The 14,542-nt window shown below is 48.4% G+C and overlaps 1 protein-coding gene across 1 annotated transcript in view; it reads right to left on the bottom strand.

The window, feature by feature from the left end:
- The window catches only part of LOC132427733 (uncharacterized), a 64,562-nt gene extending 50,237 nt beyond the window's left edge, over positions 1–14,325 (bottom strand). The window contains exons 1-4 of the mRNA XM_060015378.1: positions 14,176–14,325; positions 12,699–12,925; positions 12,076–12,357; positions 11,548–11,710 (exon numbers count right to left, since the gene is read on the bottom strand). Coding sequence (XP_059871361.1) covers positions 11,548–11,710; positions 12,076–12,357; positions 12,699–12,925; positions 14,176–14,325 — 822 coding nt within the window. The remainder of the gene's footprint in view (positions 1–11,547; positions 11,711–12,075; positions 12,358–12,698; positions 12,926–14,175) is intronic.
- Positions 14,326–14,542: the final 217 nt, after the last annotated feature.

The following is a 14,542-nucleotide window of genomic DNA, read 5'->3' as shown; positions in this document are numbered from 1 at the left end:
GTCCTTTGAAAAGTTCAGAAAATAGTTGGGGACAGTAGCTTTTCTGAAATTCAAATAAAGATGAGCTACACTGCTGTGGATGGTTTTCCTTATTAGTTAAGAGAGTAGTTTGACAAAGGAAGTGTATTGCAAATGAAAAAATAAAGCAAAATTTTTTCCTCCTTCTTTGATCAATTTTCAGGATGCTAATTCTGTGTTAGTCAAAAGGCAATTGAGATGTCAAATACATTATATTTTTGAAAAAATCTCTCACCATACATCACATATATTACATACTTAGGCTTTAAAATTTTTTTAAAAAATTCTAATTGTTATTATCACCAAGTATGCAAATGCAACTTTTCATGAGGCTATTACTCTTTCACAATGGAAACGGCCTTGTTTCTAGTTAGTGGCAGAACTGATTTTGGTGTCATTCGCAGAAGTAGGCTAAGTGTCAGCCAAGCTGGGATGCTGAGGCGTGAACAGCAAATCAATTCTGAAGGAGCATCTTTTCAAAGGACCTACTGAGGGCACAGCTGCATCTTGGCGACCACAGCACACGCTGGGATGGCACAAGCATGATTACGCCAAGTAGGTGGTGTTAGACACTAGAGGCAGGCAGGGGAATTCAGCCTCCTATGAACTAGAGATGACCAGGGAAGAGCAGTTTTCCTGAATGCTTACTGCAGGAATAGAAGCTGTAGAGTCTAGCTCTAACCTGTTCCAAGTTAGCTGTGTAGAAACTGCTTTCTGCGGACAGAAGTCCAGAGGTATGCTCTGTAGAATCTAAAAACAGAAAGGATGAGCAATATTCTCATGCTGAAATACTGCAACTGCTTTCAATCAAGCAGGCCCTTTTGGAATCACATGCATTTTGTCAATATTTCAGTTTTGCAAACATTTTGCAATATGGTATCATCTGACAAACTCTCAACAATGTATATTTCCACTTTCTAAAGAAAGCACATGTAGAAAATGGTGTCAAATAACATGAAAGGGTGTGTTTTGAAACTGTGGACACTAAGAAAACTAGTGTTGCTTCTCTTTCCAACTCTAACTCATGCCACATTGAGCTAGGATTACAGGAGGTGAAAATAATGCATGAGAAGATGGTGGAATGAAAAAGAAATCTTGACAAAACAAGACAGAGCTAACAACATGGTGAAAGCAACTGCTACAGGGTTTCCTAAAATTGGTGCATGTAACTCAGACCGAGAGTTATTTTAACATCTCTCTCATTTTACTTAGACATACCCAAATACACACAAATATTTCACCATCTACTGCCAAATATCAACAATGAAAACGATGTATACTTTTGTTCTGTAACAGGGCAAGAACTGCAGATACATGCATAAGTGTTTACAGAAGTTTTAAAAACTCTTAAGTTATATTTCTCCTCCTACCGAAATTGTACAGTCTTTCTAAACAACTCTATTGACTTTCCTGGAGAAAAGAGAAGATTCCCACTGCTTCAAATTAAGGTCCACATATTAGCAGAGGAATTACTGGTTATGACCAATGGAAGACAGATTGGCTGTTCCTTCAATTAGAAGTATGTACATTCACTTTATAAATAGTTTGCCATTGGGAGGCAAGCACTTCAGATCTCAGGTGTGTATCCATGATTAATTTTTCCACCTCTTTCCTTAGTAGGACAGGAAAAAACATACTTAGTACCCTAATGTTTTGATTTTGCAAGGAATATAACCAACCTCCCGATTTCATGGTAAACCAGGAGGCCTTCCTACTTTGGCACAGTTCAGCCAGGACTGCACAAATGACTGGGATCAAAAGAAGACATTCTGCTTCTTCACTTGAACTGAGTGTGAATTAATTTAAAATGTCAAACTTGATTTCAATAAAAGAGACTTGAAAAACAATACTGTTTGGTTAAGAAAGAGGTTAATGAGGAAAATGTAATCCCCACTCAAATGCCATTGGAATGCAAAGCCACATTTATTTGCATGTGTGGTAGCTGTAAAAGGTCCAAGGAATTTTGTTTTCAGTGTTTTGAATTGTTTATAATGTATTCTCTTTTTATTCCATCTACTAACAATTCCCAGAAATGATGGAAATCAAAAGATGGAAAAACATAATGGCACTTGGATTCTAAGAAAATTACCAGTTGCAACATCTGTTCTAGCCACAGTTCATGAAGCAGGTGATTATGGAGACAATAAAGAAAAATGTTATTAAGTCAGTAAAAATCCCTTGAACCTTGCCAATTCTGTGATAGCGCCTTGAAGTCTGACACTCCAAAACAGTCCATGAAAAATTTTGCAACAAAATTTTCACTACTAATGATGCTCATTTGCAAGCACAGAGTTCAGATATTCCAGGCTGTGGGACATAAAACACACTGTACAATTTCTTTGACCTTGTTACGTTTTATTAAAGCATTTACCAAAGTGTCAAATAAAACAAATCTATTATTTAAAAATCAACCCTGGAAAGTCACTGGCTTTTCAACAGACGAGTTTTTCATCGCACTTTTAAGTATTTTTCTGCACATTTCAGGGCCAGGAACTGCTTCATTAAGAGCACTGGGTTTCAAAACAATGCCATTTCCCCAGGATCAGCAGCCAGAGCAGAGCACTGTGCTGGGAGCACCGGCCATCAGTTAACGAGGAGCCAGGCCCTCGCAGACTTGGCAGAAAGTCTGCCCTGTTAATGTTCAGGCCACAGTTCACCTACTATGGAGCTGCTGCTCTATCGGTTAGGATTACCGTTGCTTAAAGTTTTATTTAATGCCTTGATCCATCAATTGAATGGCCTCCTTAGGCTTTCAAATATGGAAGAATGAAAATGAGACAAGAATTAACGTTTTTATGGCCTCTCCTAATATTTCTATTTCCAGAAAATTCTTTCAGATACAGAGAGTGATACAATTCTACAGTGATGAAATCCCTTCAGAAACCTCTCCTATTTCCCTCCCCCGAAGTTTTCAGGGGACAGGACCGCCTGTAGAGTAACTCCCTGCACCCCTTCCTGACCTTGCCCGTTGGTGCATTTGGAAGAACCACCAGCCTTTTTGGACTAAACCTGGGCTGGGGTGAGAGGTGCAATGTATTAGGCCTCTAAAGTCCCAACCACTTCACAGAAATCAATAAACTAATACAGAATTAATACTTTTTGAAAGTTTTAGCACCATGTCCCTCCTGGGTTCCTGCAGCCAGTCATCACTGCGGCGCTGCCTCTATCTACATCATTGCTGGCGTGTAGCAAGAGGGACTGAAGACCAAGTGCAGACCAAGGGCAGTCATTTCCACTCCCACTTCATTGGCCAGAGCAAGTTCACATGATCACACCCAAGTGCAGCAGACGTCTCCTCCTGCAGGGAGGGGTACCGCGCCCGAGAGCAGTGAGACCAGAGCAACCAAGTCCTCCTGGACAACAATCAGTAAGGGACATATATTCAGTCTTGTCTCTGCTCAGGAAGAACTGCTGAGCCAGAGAATCAGCTCCGGAATAAGAGCTGCAGTTCAGGGCGTTAAGGTGGGGCCAGGCAGCAAGGCAGACGGAGGAAGTGGCCCCGGAGTCTAGCCACAGTCCGCCACTGTGGCCGGGATCGGCAGCGCCCATCCAGCACTGCGTTCACACTGAGCCAGGCTGACTTGCTCAAGTCACTTGCTGTTCAGTCTCGGGCTGGAAACCAAAAACTCGCTCTCTTCCCTTAACTAGGGTAAAGGCTCACTGGGAGTGAATGCCCAGAAATCAGAGCACAGGACAGGACAATATTCAATTAACTAACAAAATGGGCAGAGCAGACAGTCATGGAGCCCTCGCGAAAACGTGTGCCTACACTCTCAAAAAAATTGCTGGTTTTCCTGCTTTGCTGCAAAATCCAGAGAGGGAAGCTGGGAGAAGGGAGGCTTTGTGGTGAGAGAGGCAGAACAAGCTGCAGGTTTCAGGACAGCAGGCAAGCTCTCCTGGCCCTGGCTCATCACCCCCAAAGGTCCTCCCGCCCAGGACGGTCACCTCACCAGCTGCAGGGTCTACGCCATACTCTATGCCCAGACCGTCCTCTCCCAATGTCAGTCAGGGCTCAATACAGGAAACGGAAAACACCCCAGATCTTTCAAGCTCAGAGGGATTTAATACAAGCTATCACATGGAAGGGCTGGAGGAGCAGCCGTGAGAGCCCCCATACCCTCTAAGCTGGGGACCAGGCAGTGGGCCATGGGATGCAGCCACTGCCCACACTCATGCCTTCCAGAGCCTTCTTGGGCACCTACACAGCTGAGGAAAGACAGCGTCCTCCTCTTTTCTGCCTTTCAAATCTTATGTGACTGCATTTCATTATCAGAACCTGCCCTGCATCCTGCCTCTGGCTGCAGAAGTTACTGGGAATTCTAGCTTGTGTACCCCAGGCCCTGCAGCACAAGGAGTTCCATCGGCAAGAGCATGGCTCTCCTCCAGGGACAGGCAACCACAGTCCTCAGTGGCTGCCAAGAGTAAGGTGCCCTGGACCCCTCCTCTCCTGAGTCCCCTCAAGATGGAGAGTCCCCAAACTAACCAGTCAGAGCCGCTGTTACTGAGTCACCCTCCTCCAGATGTGATCCCCTGGCAGCCTTGACTGTCAGGGGACTGGCTTGGGGTAGGGGCAGGCAGCCTTCATGGAATTAAGGTGGTATTAAGGCCAAGATCTTAGGAGGGCTCTCCTCTTGCCCTGCCAGTCACCTTCTCCCCCAACACCCTTCTCAAAACAGACCGCTGGTTCTCAAGGTCTGGTCCTGGGCCAGCAGCACCGGCATCACTTGGGAATGTGTTAGAAACGCACCCCAGCCTGGGTGCATCAAAGCTGGCGGGTGGTAGAGCCAAGCAATCTGTAGCTTAACAAGCCCTCTGGCTGATTCTGCTGCACGCCAAAGTTTGAGAACCCCTGCAGTTGGGAATTAGACATTTCTGGAACAAGAGAAAGTGGAAACAATGCCCACCTGATTACTAAGGGTGAACATGGCATACATCTCAGCAGAGGTCTGGTCAGGCTAAGATGGAGCCTGGGCTAGGTCCATTGCCCCAAAGTCCAAATCTACGTCTCCTTTCCCTCTGGTTGACCACGTGGGACAGGGTCAAAGCAATGACCAGCGTGTTTGCAGGGGAAGAGAGAGAAGGGAGGCCATACCCAGTCTGGATCTGGCTCAGGTAACCAATCCCAGTATCTGGAGTGGAAAAAAGACAGGCCTGGCTGACATTCCTGAGGACAGGCTCCTATACCAGGAAATAGGAGCAAAAGCCAAAGGGAGCCATCTACTCTTAAAACAAAAAACCTACCCCTCTAGTAAACACGGTTTAATCAAAGTCTTGTAGTATCTGCTCCCCTTAGACACTGGGGCAGAGAGGAAGATGAGGGACAGAAGCATTCCTCGTGCCCCGTGTCAATCCCTGAGCTCCTAAATTGGTCTAAGACTATTCTACCTGCCCCTGCTAAGATAAGCTAAGACAAAGACTCCCCGTTCCAAGACTTCTGACTCCAGCTGCCCCTCCCCCTGCACACCCAGGTTGAAGAAGCAGAATTCTTCTTTGGACTTTGCTGCAGAGGTTCTGTTCCCATCTTCCTGTTGCCACCTTCCTCTCTGAGGCCTGGGGCTCCATCTCATTCTTCCATGCCCATCTTTTTCCCGGGGTCTGAGGCCTGATGTGATCTCTTATCAAGCATTACTTTTGTAACCAGGAAAGAACCCACTGTGCTGAGATTTTAAAAACTGAATACCCACCTCCCGATCTCATTTCCCTGAGGGTCATGCTCAGTGTCAGGTCTACAAGGGGGCATATACCCTCTAGTTCACTGCAGAGCACCAGGAGGCGGCAGGAGCCCCAACCCTGCACCCCAAACTTCAAGAGCGTAACATGGATGGGAACCTTGTTAGATTTGTCTACAACCATAGCTTTCAAACTTCTTTTTACTGTAATCCATGATAAGAAATACATTTTGCACTGCGACTCAGTACACACGTATATATACACGAGAAGAAAGACTTATGAAAGAATATCCTTAACATCCTTCTAATATTTTCTATTCCACTTTAAAAATGCTAGTCAAATCCCATGTTACTGAGTTACTAATGGTTGGCAACCTGTGGTATGAAAAACACTGAAGTCCACACTGTAATAAACTCACCAGCGGCACCCCAGAGAAGGCAGCATTAATAGCACACTCTCACTGTGACCAGCATTGCTGAGAGCTCTATGTGTTTGTATGTTACTGTCATTTCAATTAAAATCCTAAAATCGCTACACGCCATAATTCCAACGTTATGCTCCTAGTATTCCAACAAATACAAAAAAATTACTTTTACTGGATTCATCTTAACTTCGAATTTGGTGATGATTTGAAATAGCAGCACGTGTGGATGGCTAAACTCTCATTACCAGATAAGCAGTTATTTTCTAAGTTTCAACAAACATTTTTGTTCAATGTAGTTTGGTTTAATCAAGTAAATGGATATAATCGCATAATCGAGTTTCTCTCTTCTCCCTGTTAAATAAAAGCAGTTCAAAGACTGGAAACATTTCAAGGATAAAAAACGGAGTTTGAAAGCTGAAACGTGTGCCTTTCCTAATAGATTCAGACCCTCAGCTGTCATATGAGGGCAGCTGGAAGCCCTCCTTTCACAGCTGGGCCAGTTCTGCCTCTTTCGGACCTGCACCGACTCTGTCCCTCATCTCAGGTAGGCCCAGCACACGACACCGGGGCCTCTCCTGTCCCCGCAGTGCGGGCCCGCGCGTCATCTGCAGCGCAGACAGGCAGACACAGGATGTTGGCAGATTGGAACAGGCTTGCCCCGCTCCGCGCCCTCCTTCCCCAAATCAAAACCCACCGAAAACACCGCAAAGAGCCAGGAAACCTCATGGCGTTAATTGCTTCCATTCCCCAAGCTGCATGTGGCACACAGGACACCTCGTATCCCTCCAGGGGTACGCAGGGGAGGGCGGAGGGTGCAGGGAGGGAGCGCCAGCCCGGCCCACCCTTCCTCCCGGCTCTGCGCCCTGGGCTCGGGCCTGGCTTGAGGGTTGGCGCCACCTGGCTTTTTCGAGGAGAGGCAGAAAGTCGAGTAAGTGGGCGAGGTGCTACGGGCACTGCGGAGGGAAGGCGCCCCCCCTTCAAAGCCCTGGGGCGGCCGGGCAGTTGGCAACCGCGCACCGCGGAAGGACAGGCAATTACCCTCCGGGGAACCGAAAACCAAGGAATTTCCCTCGCTACTGATGTTAGAAGAGCAGATTCCACATTTAGGGCAGGCCCGAAGCGCAGAAATAACTGTGGCAACTCAAAGCATTATCAGCACTGGTCAATTTACGCCTTGATGGGCTCTGGCTGGTTTTACCGATCAGCTATTTTGCGCAAACTTCCTACACTGACCTGCGGGAAAAGAAAGGAGACAGGAGAAGGGGCTCTGATCTCCACGCAGGTGCAGCACTGGAAAGGGGGCAGCTTGTTAAAGGAACCCCCTGTGCCTGGGTTTGTTCACATGCAAAATGGGGAAAACCACATGTTCAGTAACTGCTACAAGTGACCTTTGTGAAAACAAAACTAAAGCCCACCGGGAGGTGCTTTCGACGTTACAGCTTTAGTAGAAAAGTACAATCACAGTCGTAATAAAAATGGTAATGGACTCTAACACCCATTCAGAGCTCTATAAATCTGCACTGTTTGTGTGCATGGATGTGAGGAACTCACAGAAGGACAATGGAGGACACTACTACTAACCTGAACTAGTTATCTAAAGTAATTACCTATCCACCTATTTCAGCTGGCCTTTTAAAGGGGGGAGGATCTAGAGAAAGGTACGTTTGGAAGCTGCTTTTCCATGTAACCATGAAGGTGCACCAACAGACACATGGATGCATGTAACAGGCACACATTACGTGCGTGAATGGAAATGTGTACATGCACGGGAAATGTGGGTTTGCATTTATTATAATAATGACTCAGGTACGGTGCTACACAGTTTACTGGAGACTTTGCCATTCACTTTTCATTTAACCCTCACAACATTAGGGGGCGTCATTAATCCCCACTTTACAGGTGAAAAAACTGCAGTTCAGAAAAAAATAACTTGCCCCAAATCTTGATGATGAGAAGCTATAATACCAAAGATATTCATTCTAATTCTGGGCCATTCTCATATTCAGCAAACACGTGATGGACACCCACTGTATGCCAGTAAAGCATTGTGGCCACAAAGATTAAAGACCTATTCTACTGCCTTCGGGAACTCACACCTAGTGGAAAAGAGAAATGACACGCCTGTAGAATATAAACTGTAGTCAGCCTGAGCCCAAAAAGAGCAGACACCCAGGTGGAATCTTGAAGGACAAGGAGAATGACATCCTTCTACCTTATGGATGAGGAGGAAGGTGTGCAGCAGGCAGAGGGACAACACGTGCAGAGACATGAAGGCAAAAGAAACTGGGCTCTTCAGCACAGTTCAGCAGAGCCAGGGCTCAGCGTGTGTGAAGGGAAAGTGGTGAGAACAGAGATGTTATGTGAGGAGCATCACATGCTCGCATTTGGGTTTTCCTGAAGTCTATGCAGAGTGAATGAAAGATTTAGAGTAGGGGCATGACATGATCAAACTGCATTATATAAAGATGACACCGGCTGCTGGGAGCACAGACTGGAGAGCACACTGGCAGTAGGAGCAATAATGGAATGACGCAAACTCAGTACCTGTCATCACTGAGGCAGGAGGTAGAGAGGGTGGATTTGAAAGATAATAGGAGGACCTGGGGGGAGTTGCCAGGTTACGGCCTAGCTCCTGACTGATGGTGGTGCCATTCATAGAGCCTAGGAGAACAGACTATGAGTGTGCAACAGGGACTAAAAACACATTCCGTTCTGAGCGTGACGAGTTTTCAAAATCTAAGTACATCTACTTAGGACGTGAAAATGTCCTCCAGCAAGGGGTGGGATATTTGGGTCTAGCACTCCTAGAAGAGGTCTGAATTGTAGAAAAATATGCCATCAACGTCACGTGAAACCATAGAATGGCTAATAAAAACAATAACGGTAATAACGATAATCATTGCTAACACGCATCTAGTACTTACTACATATGTAGCACTGTGAAAAGCACGTTTAGTAGATTTTCTCATTTAATCCTTATAACCATCTCAGGAAGTATTTGGATTGACTATAGCCCAGGGAGAGGTTTTCATATAGGAAGAGAAATGGTCCAGAACAGGACCCTGAGGATGAGGTTTAGGAGGAATGGGCAGAGAGCTCTTTGTACTCTATTGCACAGCTAGAGTTGCAACGAACACCTTACATAATCGCCCAGATTCAAAGGTGGAAGGTGGGTATCCTTGCTCCGGTCCTACCTAGGGCAACAGCTTGGAGTGGCTGTCTGGGCTGGGTGGCCCATTGCCACAGGCCTAAGCTCCCTGCTGAGGGAGACCCCCTCAGCCCTGGTGCTATGTGGGGTTCTTTTAGCCTCCAAGTTGTCAAGGTCCCCCAGCCTGCAGGTGAGAGAGGAAGAGGCTGCTTCAGTGCAGAGAAACTGCCTGTTGCGCTACACACCCATGGGAAACACATTACAACTGTTCCTCTGAAACACTCTGGATTCCAGCCAGGCAGCATCAACAGGCTCATCAAGGTCGACCAAGACAGGAGAAAGCACCCACACTTAACATCCAACATGGCAGACAGTTCCCCACATCCTTATCTCACATCAAGAAGGTGCTTCCCCAAAGCAAGCAAGAGCAGCTTTACCATCTTACTATTAATGCTGGATAATTGCTTTGTTAGCTCTTCCACCTGCACCCAATGTTGATAATTTGGGAGTGTGTTGTGTGAGGGAAAAGGATCAGTGAAATATTAGTCTGAACACTGGCTTTACTTTATAAATTTGTTAATTATTGTTTTGCCTCTTTATTAAGTTTGATCATGGATTTCTACCTCTAAAGAGACTCTAAAGACATGTGAGACTTGTGGCTGTATCCTCATTAGAGGACCTGTAACCTTGGCCCAAAGCTCCTTGTGGGCTCACAGTCCACACAATAGAGCAGGAATGTTTAAAGAAGCGTAGCACAAGTGACACGGTGCTGACTTCGAGTTTTGCCTTAAATTTGTACTCCTGAATCCAAGACTATTATGTTCTGGTCTGGGTATTGCTGTTCTGAATGAGAAGTGGGGTGAGGAATGTGGATGGCTGGGTGGTAGAAGGAAATATCCTAGAGACTTGACCCATGCTCACCTGGCCCGTCTCTCCAATAATTTTCACAGAGTACGGCACTGAGCAAGAAGCCATCCTGGGCTCTCTAGCTGTGCAACCGGGGGAAATCAGCTCTCTGGGCTCGTGTGCTCATCTGCAAGAAGAAGGGGCAGAAGCAGCTCTAAAGAACTATGCAGGTTTAACATTCATTGATTAACTTATTAACTTAATACAGGAATAAGCAGGGTGTCGGTGTTGGCTCTGTTGCTTCTTCATCTGGTAGGGGTAAGGGACTCACTGTATGTTGATACATACAACAGCATCAGAGAATATAAAAACAGAAATTGGGTTTGTGAACCAATAGATTACCAGAATTAAAAATTAATAACATAAGTACATGCGTATGCATACACACAAATATATAATGCACACATATAATAAAAATTAAAAACGTGTATATAGAGAGAGAAATAAATCCAGAGAAATTGACTGGTCGGGACATGCAGCAGGTTGATGGCAAAGCCAGGTGTAAAATCCAGATTTTCTAACTGCTTGTCAGGTAAGTTGCCCACCGGTCTGGGTATATAAGCCACATAAGTCACCAGACACTGGAAGATTTGATGAGATTTATGTTTAACCAGCTCCATGTGCGGCGGTGTTTCCTTCCCCCACTATCATCAGTAGCGCATTAGAAAAAGCTGCATGTTCTGGCGACGGCATGGATCTTTTGTTAAATGGGAGCCCCCAAGAATTTACTCCTACCTTTAATACTAACCCTACGTGTAAATGTGCTGAAGGAGAATAGCCTGAGATCATTTTTCAGAGGAGACAGCAATCCATTTAACAGAAGTGGCGAGAAGAGACGAAATGATCCAGCTTGTCCTTCCACTGAGGGCTGTGAGGGGCAGTGAGCTCTTAGGCATCAGCCTGGGAGAGAGAGCACTTCCCCAGCTCCATCCTAGCCTATGCCCTGGGCTAGTAACTACCTAGTTAGGGCCCAGCTCACCTTTCAGGAAGTTCAGAAGTTGAACCTAGATCATTTTAATGACCCCTCACATTCTGAGATTTCACCTTGAGAAATAAATTCCTGAAGCAAACCGCCTGAACTTTGAGCCAACTGTCCCTTGCCTCTCTCTGCTAGGTTATTTGAAGAACTGCGATACCGGTCTCCTACTGTTTAGCAGTAATAATGATTTTATAGCTGTTAATGAGGAAGAGAAGCTTTGCACCTAAATCTTGTTTAGACTGAAGTAAAAAGTAAACTTAAGCCAGCTTGCAGGCTTTTCCTTCCCTTCAATATTCATTAACTATTGAAGAGCCCTGACCTAAGGAGAGCAAGGCGCTGAGGCCTGAGGACTCAGCTGGTGTAACGTGACGTTAAGGGCTCGCTTACCAGCAGGAAACTTACCTGCTTTTGCAGGTAAAATGCCAAAAGCGACCTGGCGCTTCTGCTCTGGGTCCCGGGCGAGTCACGGCTCTGCGGTCCCCCAGCCCCTTCCCGGGTGAGCATCACATCCCGAAAGGTCGTGGATCGCCTCGCAGCCTCCTCGCGAGCCCGTGGCTCCCTCCCACTGGGGGAGAAGACAAGAAAAGCCTGGGGTGAGGGCGGAGCGGGGATGGACAAAAAGGTAAGGAAGAAAATCCTGCGAAACATGTTTTGGCAGGTCCGGCATTCGGAGACCGCCATGTGCGCTCCATATTGCGCAGCTCCGGTCTTTGATGTTTTTCCTGAAAGTAGAGACATTATTCTTTCTCCAACCGCGCCTGAGCCCCACAGACAGGAAAACAGCGAGGCCAGGGTGCGGGCCCCCAGTAGGCCGGCCACGTGGACCGAGGTGCTGTCCCGACGCCCGCGGCCCCGCGCTCTCCCGTCGCGGACACCGGCCCGGCTGGCCCCGAGGCGTCCTGCCCACGGCGGTTAAGAGTTAGGAGTTACCTCAGGACCCTCGGCTCTTTGGAGTTTACCGAATGGCCCCCCACGGGCCCACTGTCAAGTCCTCCTTCCCTTTGCCTCCCTCTACCCGTGGCCGGACGGCACGGCGGACTTCCGAGGACTCTAAATCCGCTCGGGCTCCTCCCGGGAACGGGGAGGTAACGGCCGCCAACAGCCGCCAACGGCCGGCACCCAGAAGCGGGAAAGCCCCCGCTGCCGGGCGGGAGGGCGGCGCGGACGCGGTCGCAGGTCTCGCGCGACGCGAGGCTTCGACAACCCCGGCGCCTCGCAAGTGGGCGGGGCGGGAAGGGCTAGCCCGCGAGAGCAGCGACGTCGGAGCTCCCGCCGCTTCCGGGTCTCCACGAGCTCTTCCGGGGTGCGCACCACGCGGACGGAGTCGGCGTCTGTGGGTAGCTACAAATGCGTAAGGGAAGGTTAGCGCCGAAAAAGAGCTGTAACAACTTTAGCCGACAGTAACGTCCGGGTGGGGGACAGCAGGATCCTTCCAGTTAGTCACGATCAAGCTCCAGTGCTCAAGCAAGTCAGCGTCTGCTCTCCGCCCGCCCAGAGAAGCGGAATCCAGGAAGCGGGGGATCAGGGCGCGATCTCAGCATCCCCGCCCCCACCCGTGGTAGCGAGTACTCGGGCACGGCCCGGGCGCCCCATTAGCTAGCGTAAATTCACTGGGCGCAGAAGACACGGCTTTTCTGCACTCTCGCCTCCGGGAAGGTGTCTGCTCCTGGTTGTCTGGAGTGAGGCTGGTCTGAGTGTGAATTCGGTCGGGCGGGCTCAGCTCACCTCGAGCCTCGAGGGTCAGGAGATGAACACTGTCGGCAGAAGTCATAATGATGCCCTGTCCGTTCAATGGGTCAGCTGAAGCGGGCTCCCTCGTGTTTGGTCAATGTGTTGAAAGTGGGAGTAGATCCTCCTGAGGTGATCTCCTTTGTGAGCCTGAAATTAACTGGACACACCTGGCGCCTTTACTTACAGTTGCTCTCAAACAATTGCTCCTTTTCCTTCAGAGCATCCGTCTGTCAACCAGGATCAGTTGTCTCAGGGCCTACTGTGTGCTCAGATCTTGACCAGCCCCTTCTGGGGATACCAGGCCACAGAAGGCCAGGTTCCTGCCCGTGAACCTGGCTCAGAACTTGGGAGTTAGCGCGTTAGTGGAAGAAAGGGAGGGGGCCCATTAAGATTACTTATTTTGTTGCACTTTTTTTCTGGAATGACTCAAAGTCACCCGGAGAAGAATATAATATTGCACGCCTGGCCTTAGGCTCGGCTTCCTTTTTCTGACCCTTTCTCAACCCGGCTTTCCCTCCTCAGGAGATTTGGAATTCCCCCTGCGGAGGGTGGGTGGGGAAAGAGCCCGCCCAGGTAAGTATGGGAACCACATGGTATCGGGAATGGACAAAAGGAAATCATCGCCAAATGCAACCAGGCAGGTGGGGGTAGATTGAAGCAGAAAGGGAATAGGAAATGTGAATAACCCCCAAGGCAGCAGACTCCGGTGGTGAGGTGTGAGAAACAGTCAACATTTGGAGCTCTGGAGTCAGAAGATTTTTGGCAGCTGTTAGATAACTTCCTGATCTGCAGTAAAGTTCACGTGACCCAGAGGAAGTTTCCGCAATTCCGTTGCCTGGCTACCTTCCTCCCTTTCCAAGTCTGCAAGCTTAAGAGATTTTACTGGGTCCCAGTTGAATGGTGGTGCTGGCCAAATACGAGCCCAGGAAGGAGTCCTGACCTCCTACAGGGGCAGCCCCAATCTCACTCACCTGTTGCCTACCCAGCTCTCAACTGCAAGGTGACATAGAAGCCCCCGTTTCCAGCCGCCAACTTGTCGGTTCCGGACACTCCACAAACGGTCCAAACTGAATATTTTTTTTTTCTATTTATGTATAGTTCCAAGAGTCTTCCACTGCCCCGGCACCCTCCTGCCCCATCAGCAGGAGGAACGCGATTTTCCATAATTAGGGCGTGACCAGTATGGAAATATATGCAAGGTGTTTAACTCTCCTTAGTGAAAAAATTTTAAAGGGATCCTGGCCCGCAATGCAGGATTCCCTGGGAAGCAGCGCTCAGTTAGCGGGGCGCAGCACCCGCCAATCCTGAACCCTTCTTTGCGTGGGTGAAGGCGGAGGAGGGGCTGAGGAGCCCAGGCCCACGCGGCTCCCTACGGCCCAAATCCCTGGGTTCTTCCAGGGCCAGTGCAGTTGTCGCCTCTTGGTCCCTGCGGCCAGCTGGCCCTCGCATCGTTCCCACTCCCAGGCCCCCTAGTCACGCGTGTGGGTCCTGGCCCGCCCGGCAGGTGGATAGGAGCTCTTGCTCCACGGGCATCGCGAGTCCGGGTTTTTGCGCAGGTTCCGGCCAGCTTGGAGGGATCATCCTCTGGGGCGTTCTAATGTGGGCTTTCCAGACGTGCAGCGAGAGGGTTATAGAACAGGCTGGAGAGCAGTCGCAAGAAAGCAAG

This window comes from Delphinus delphis, chromosome 6 (genome assembly GCF_949987515.2).
Source record: "Delphinus delphis chromosome 6, mDelDel1.2, whole genome shotgun sequence".
Taxonomy (NCBI): Eukaryota; Metazoa; Chordata; class Mammalia; order Artiodactyla; family Delphinidae; genus Delphinus; species Delphinus delphis.
This window is presented reverse-complemented; position numbering and strand designations above follow the sequence as displayed.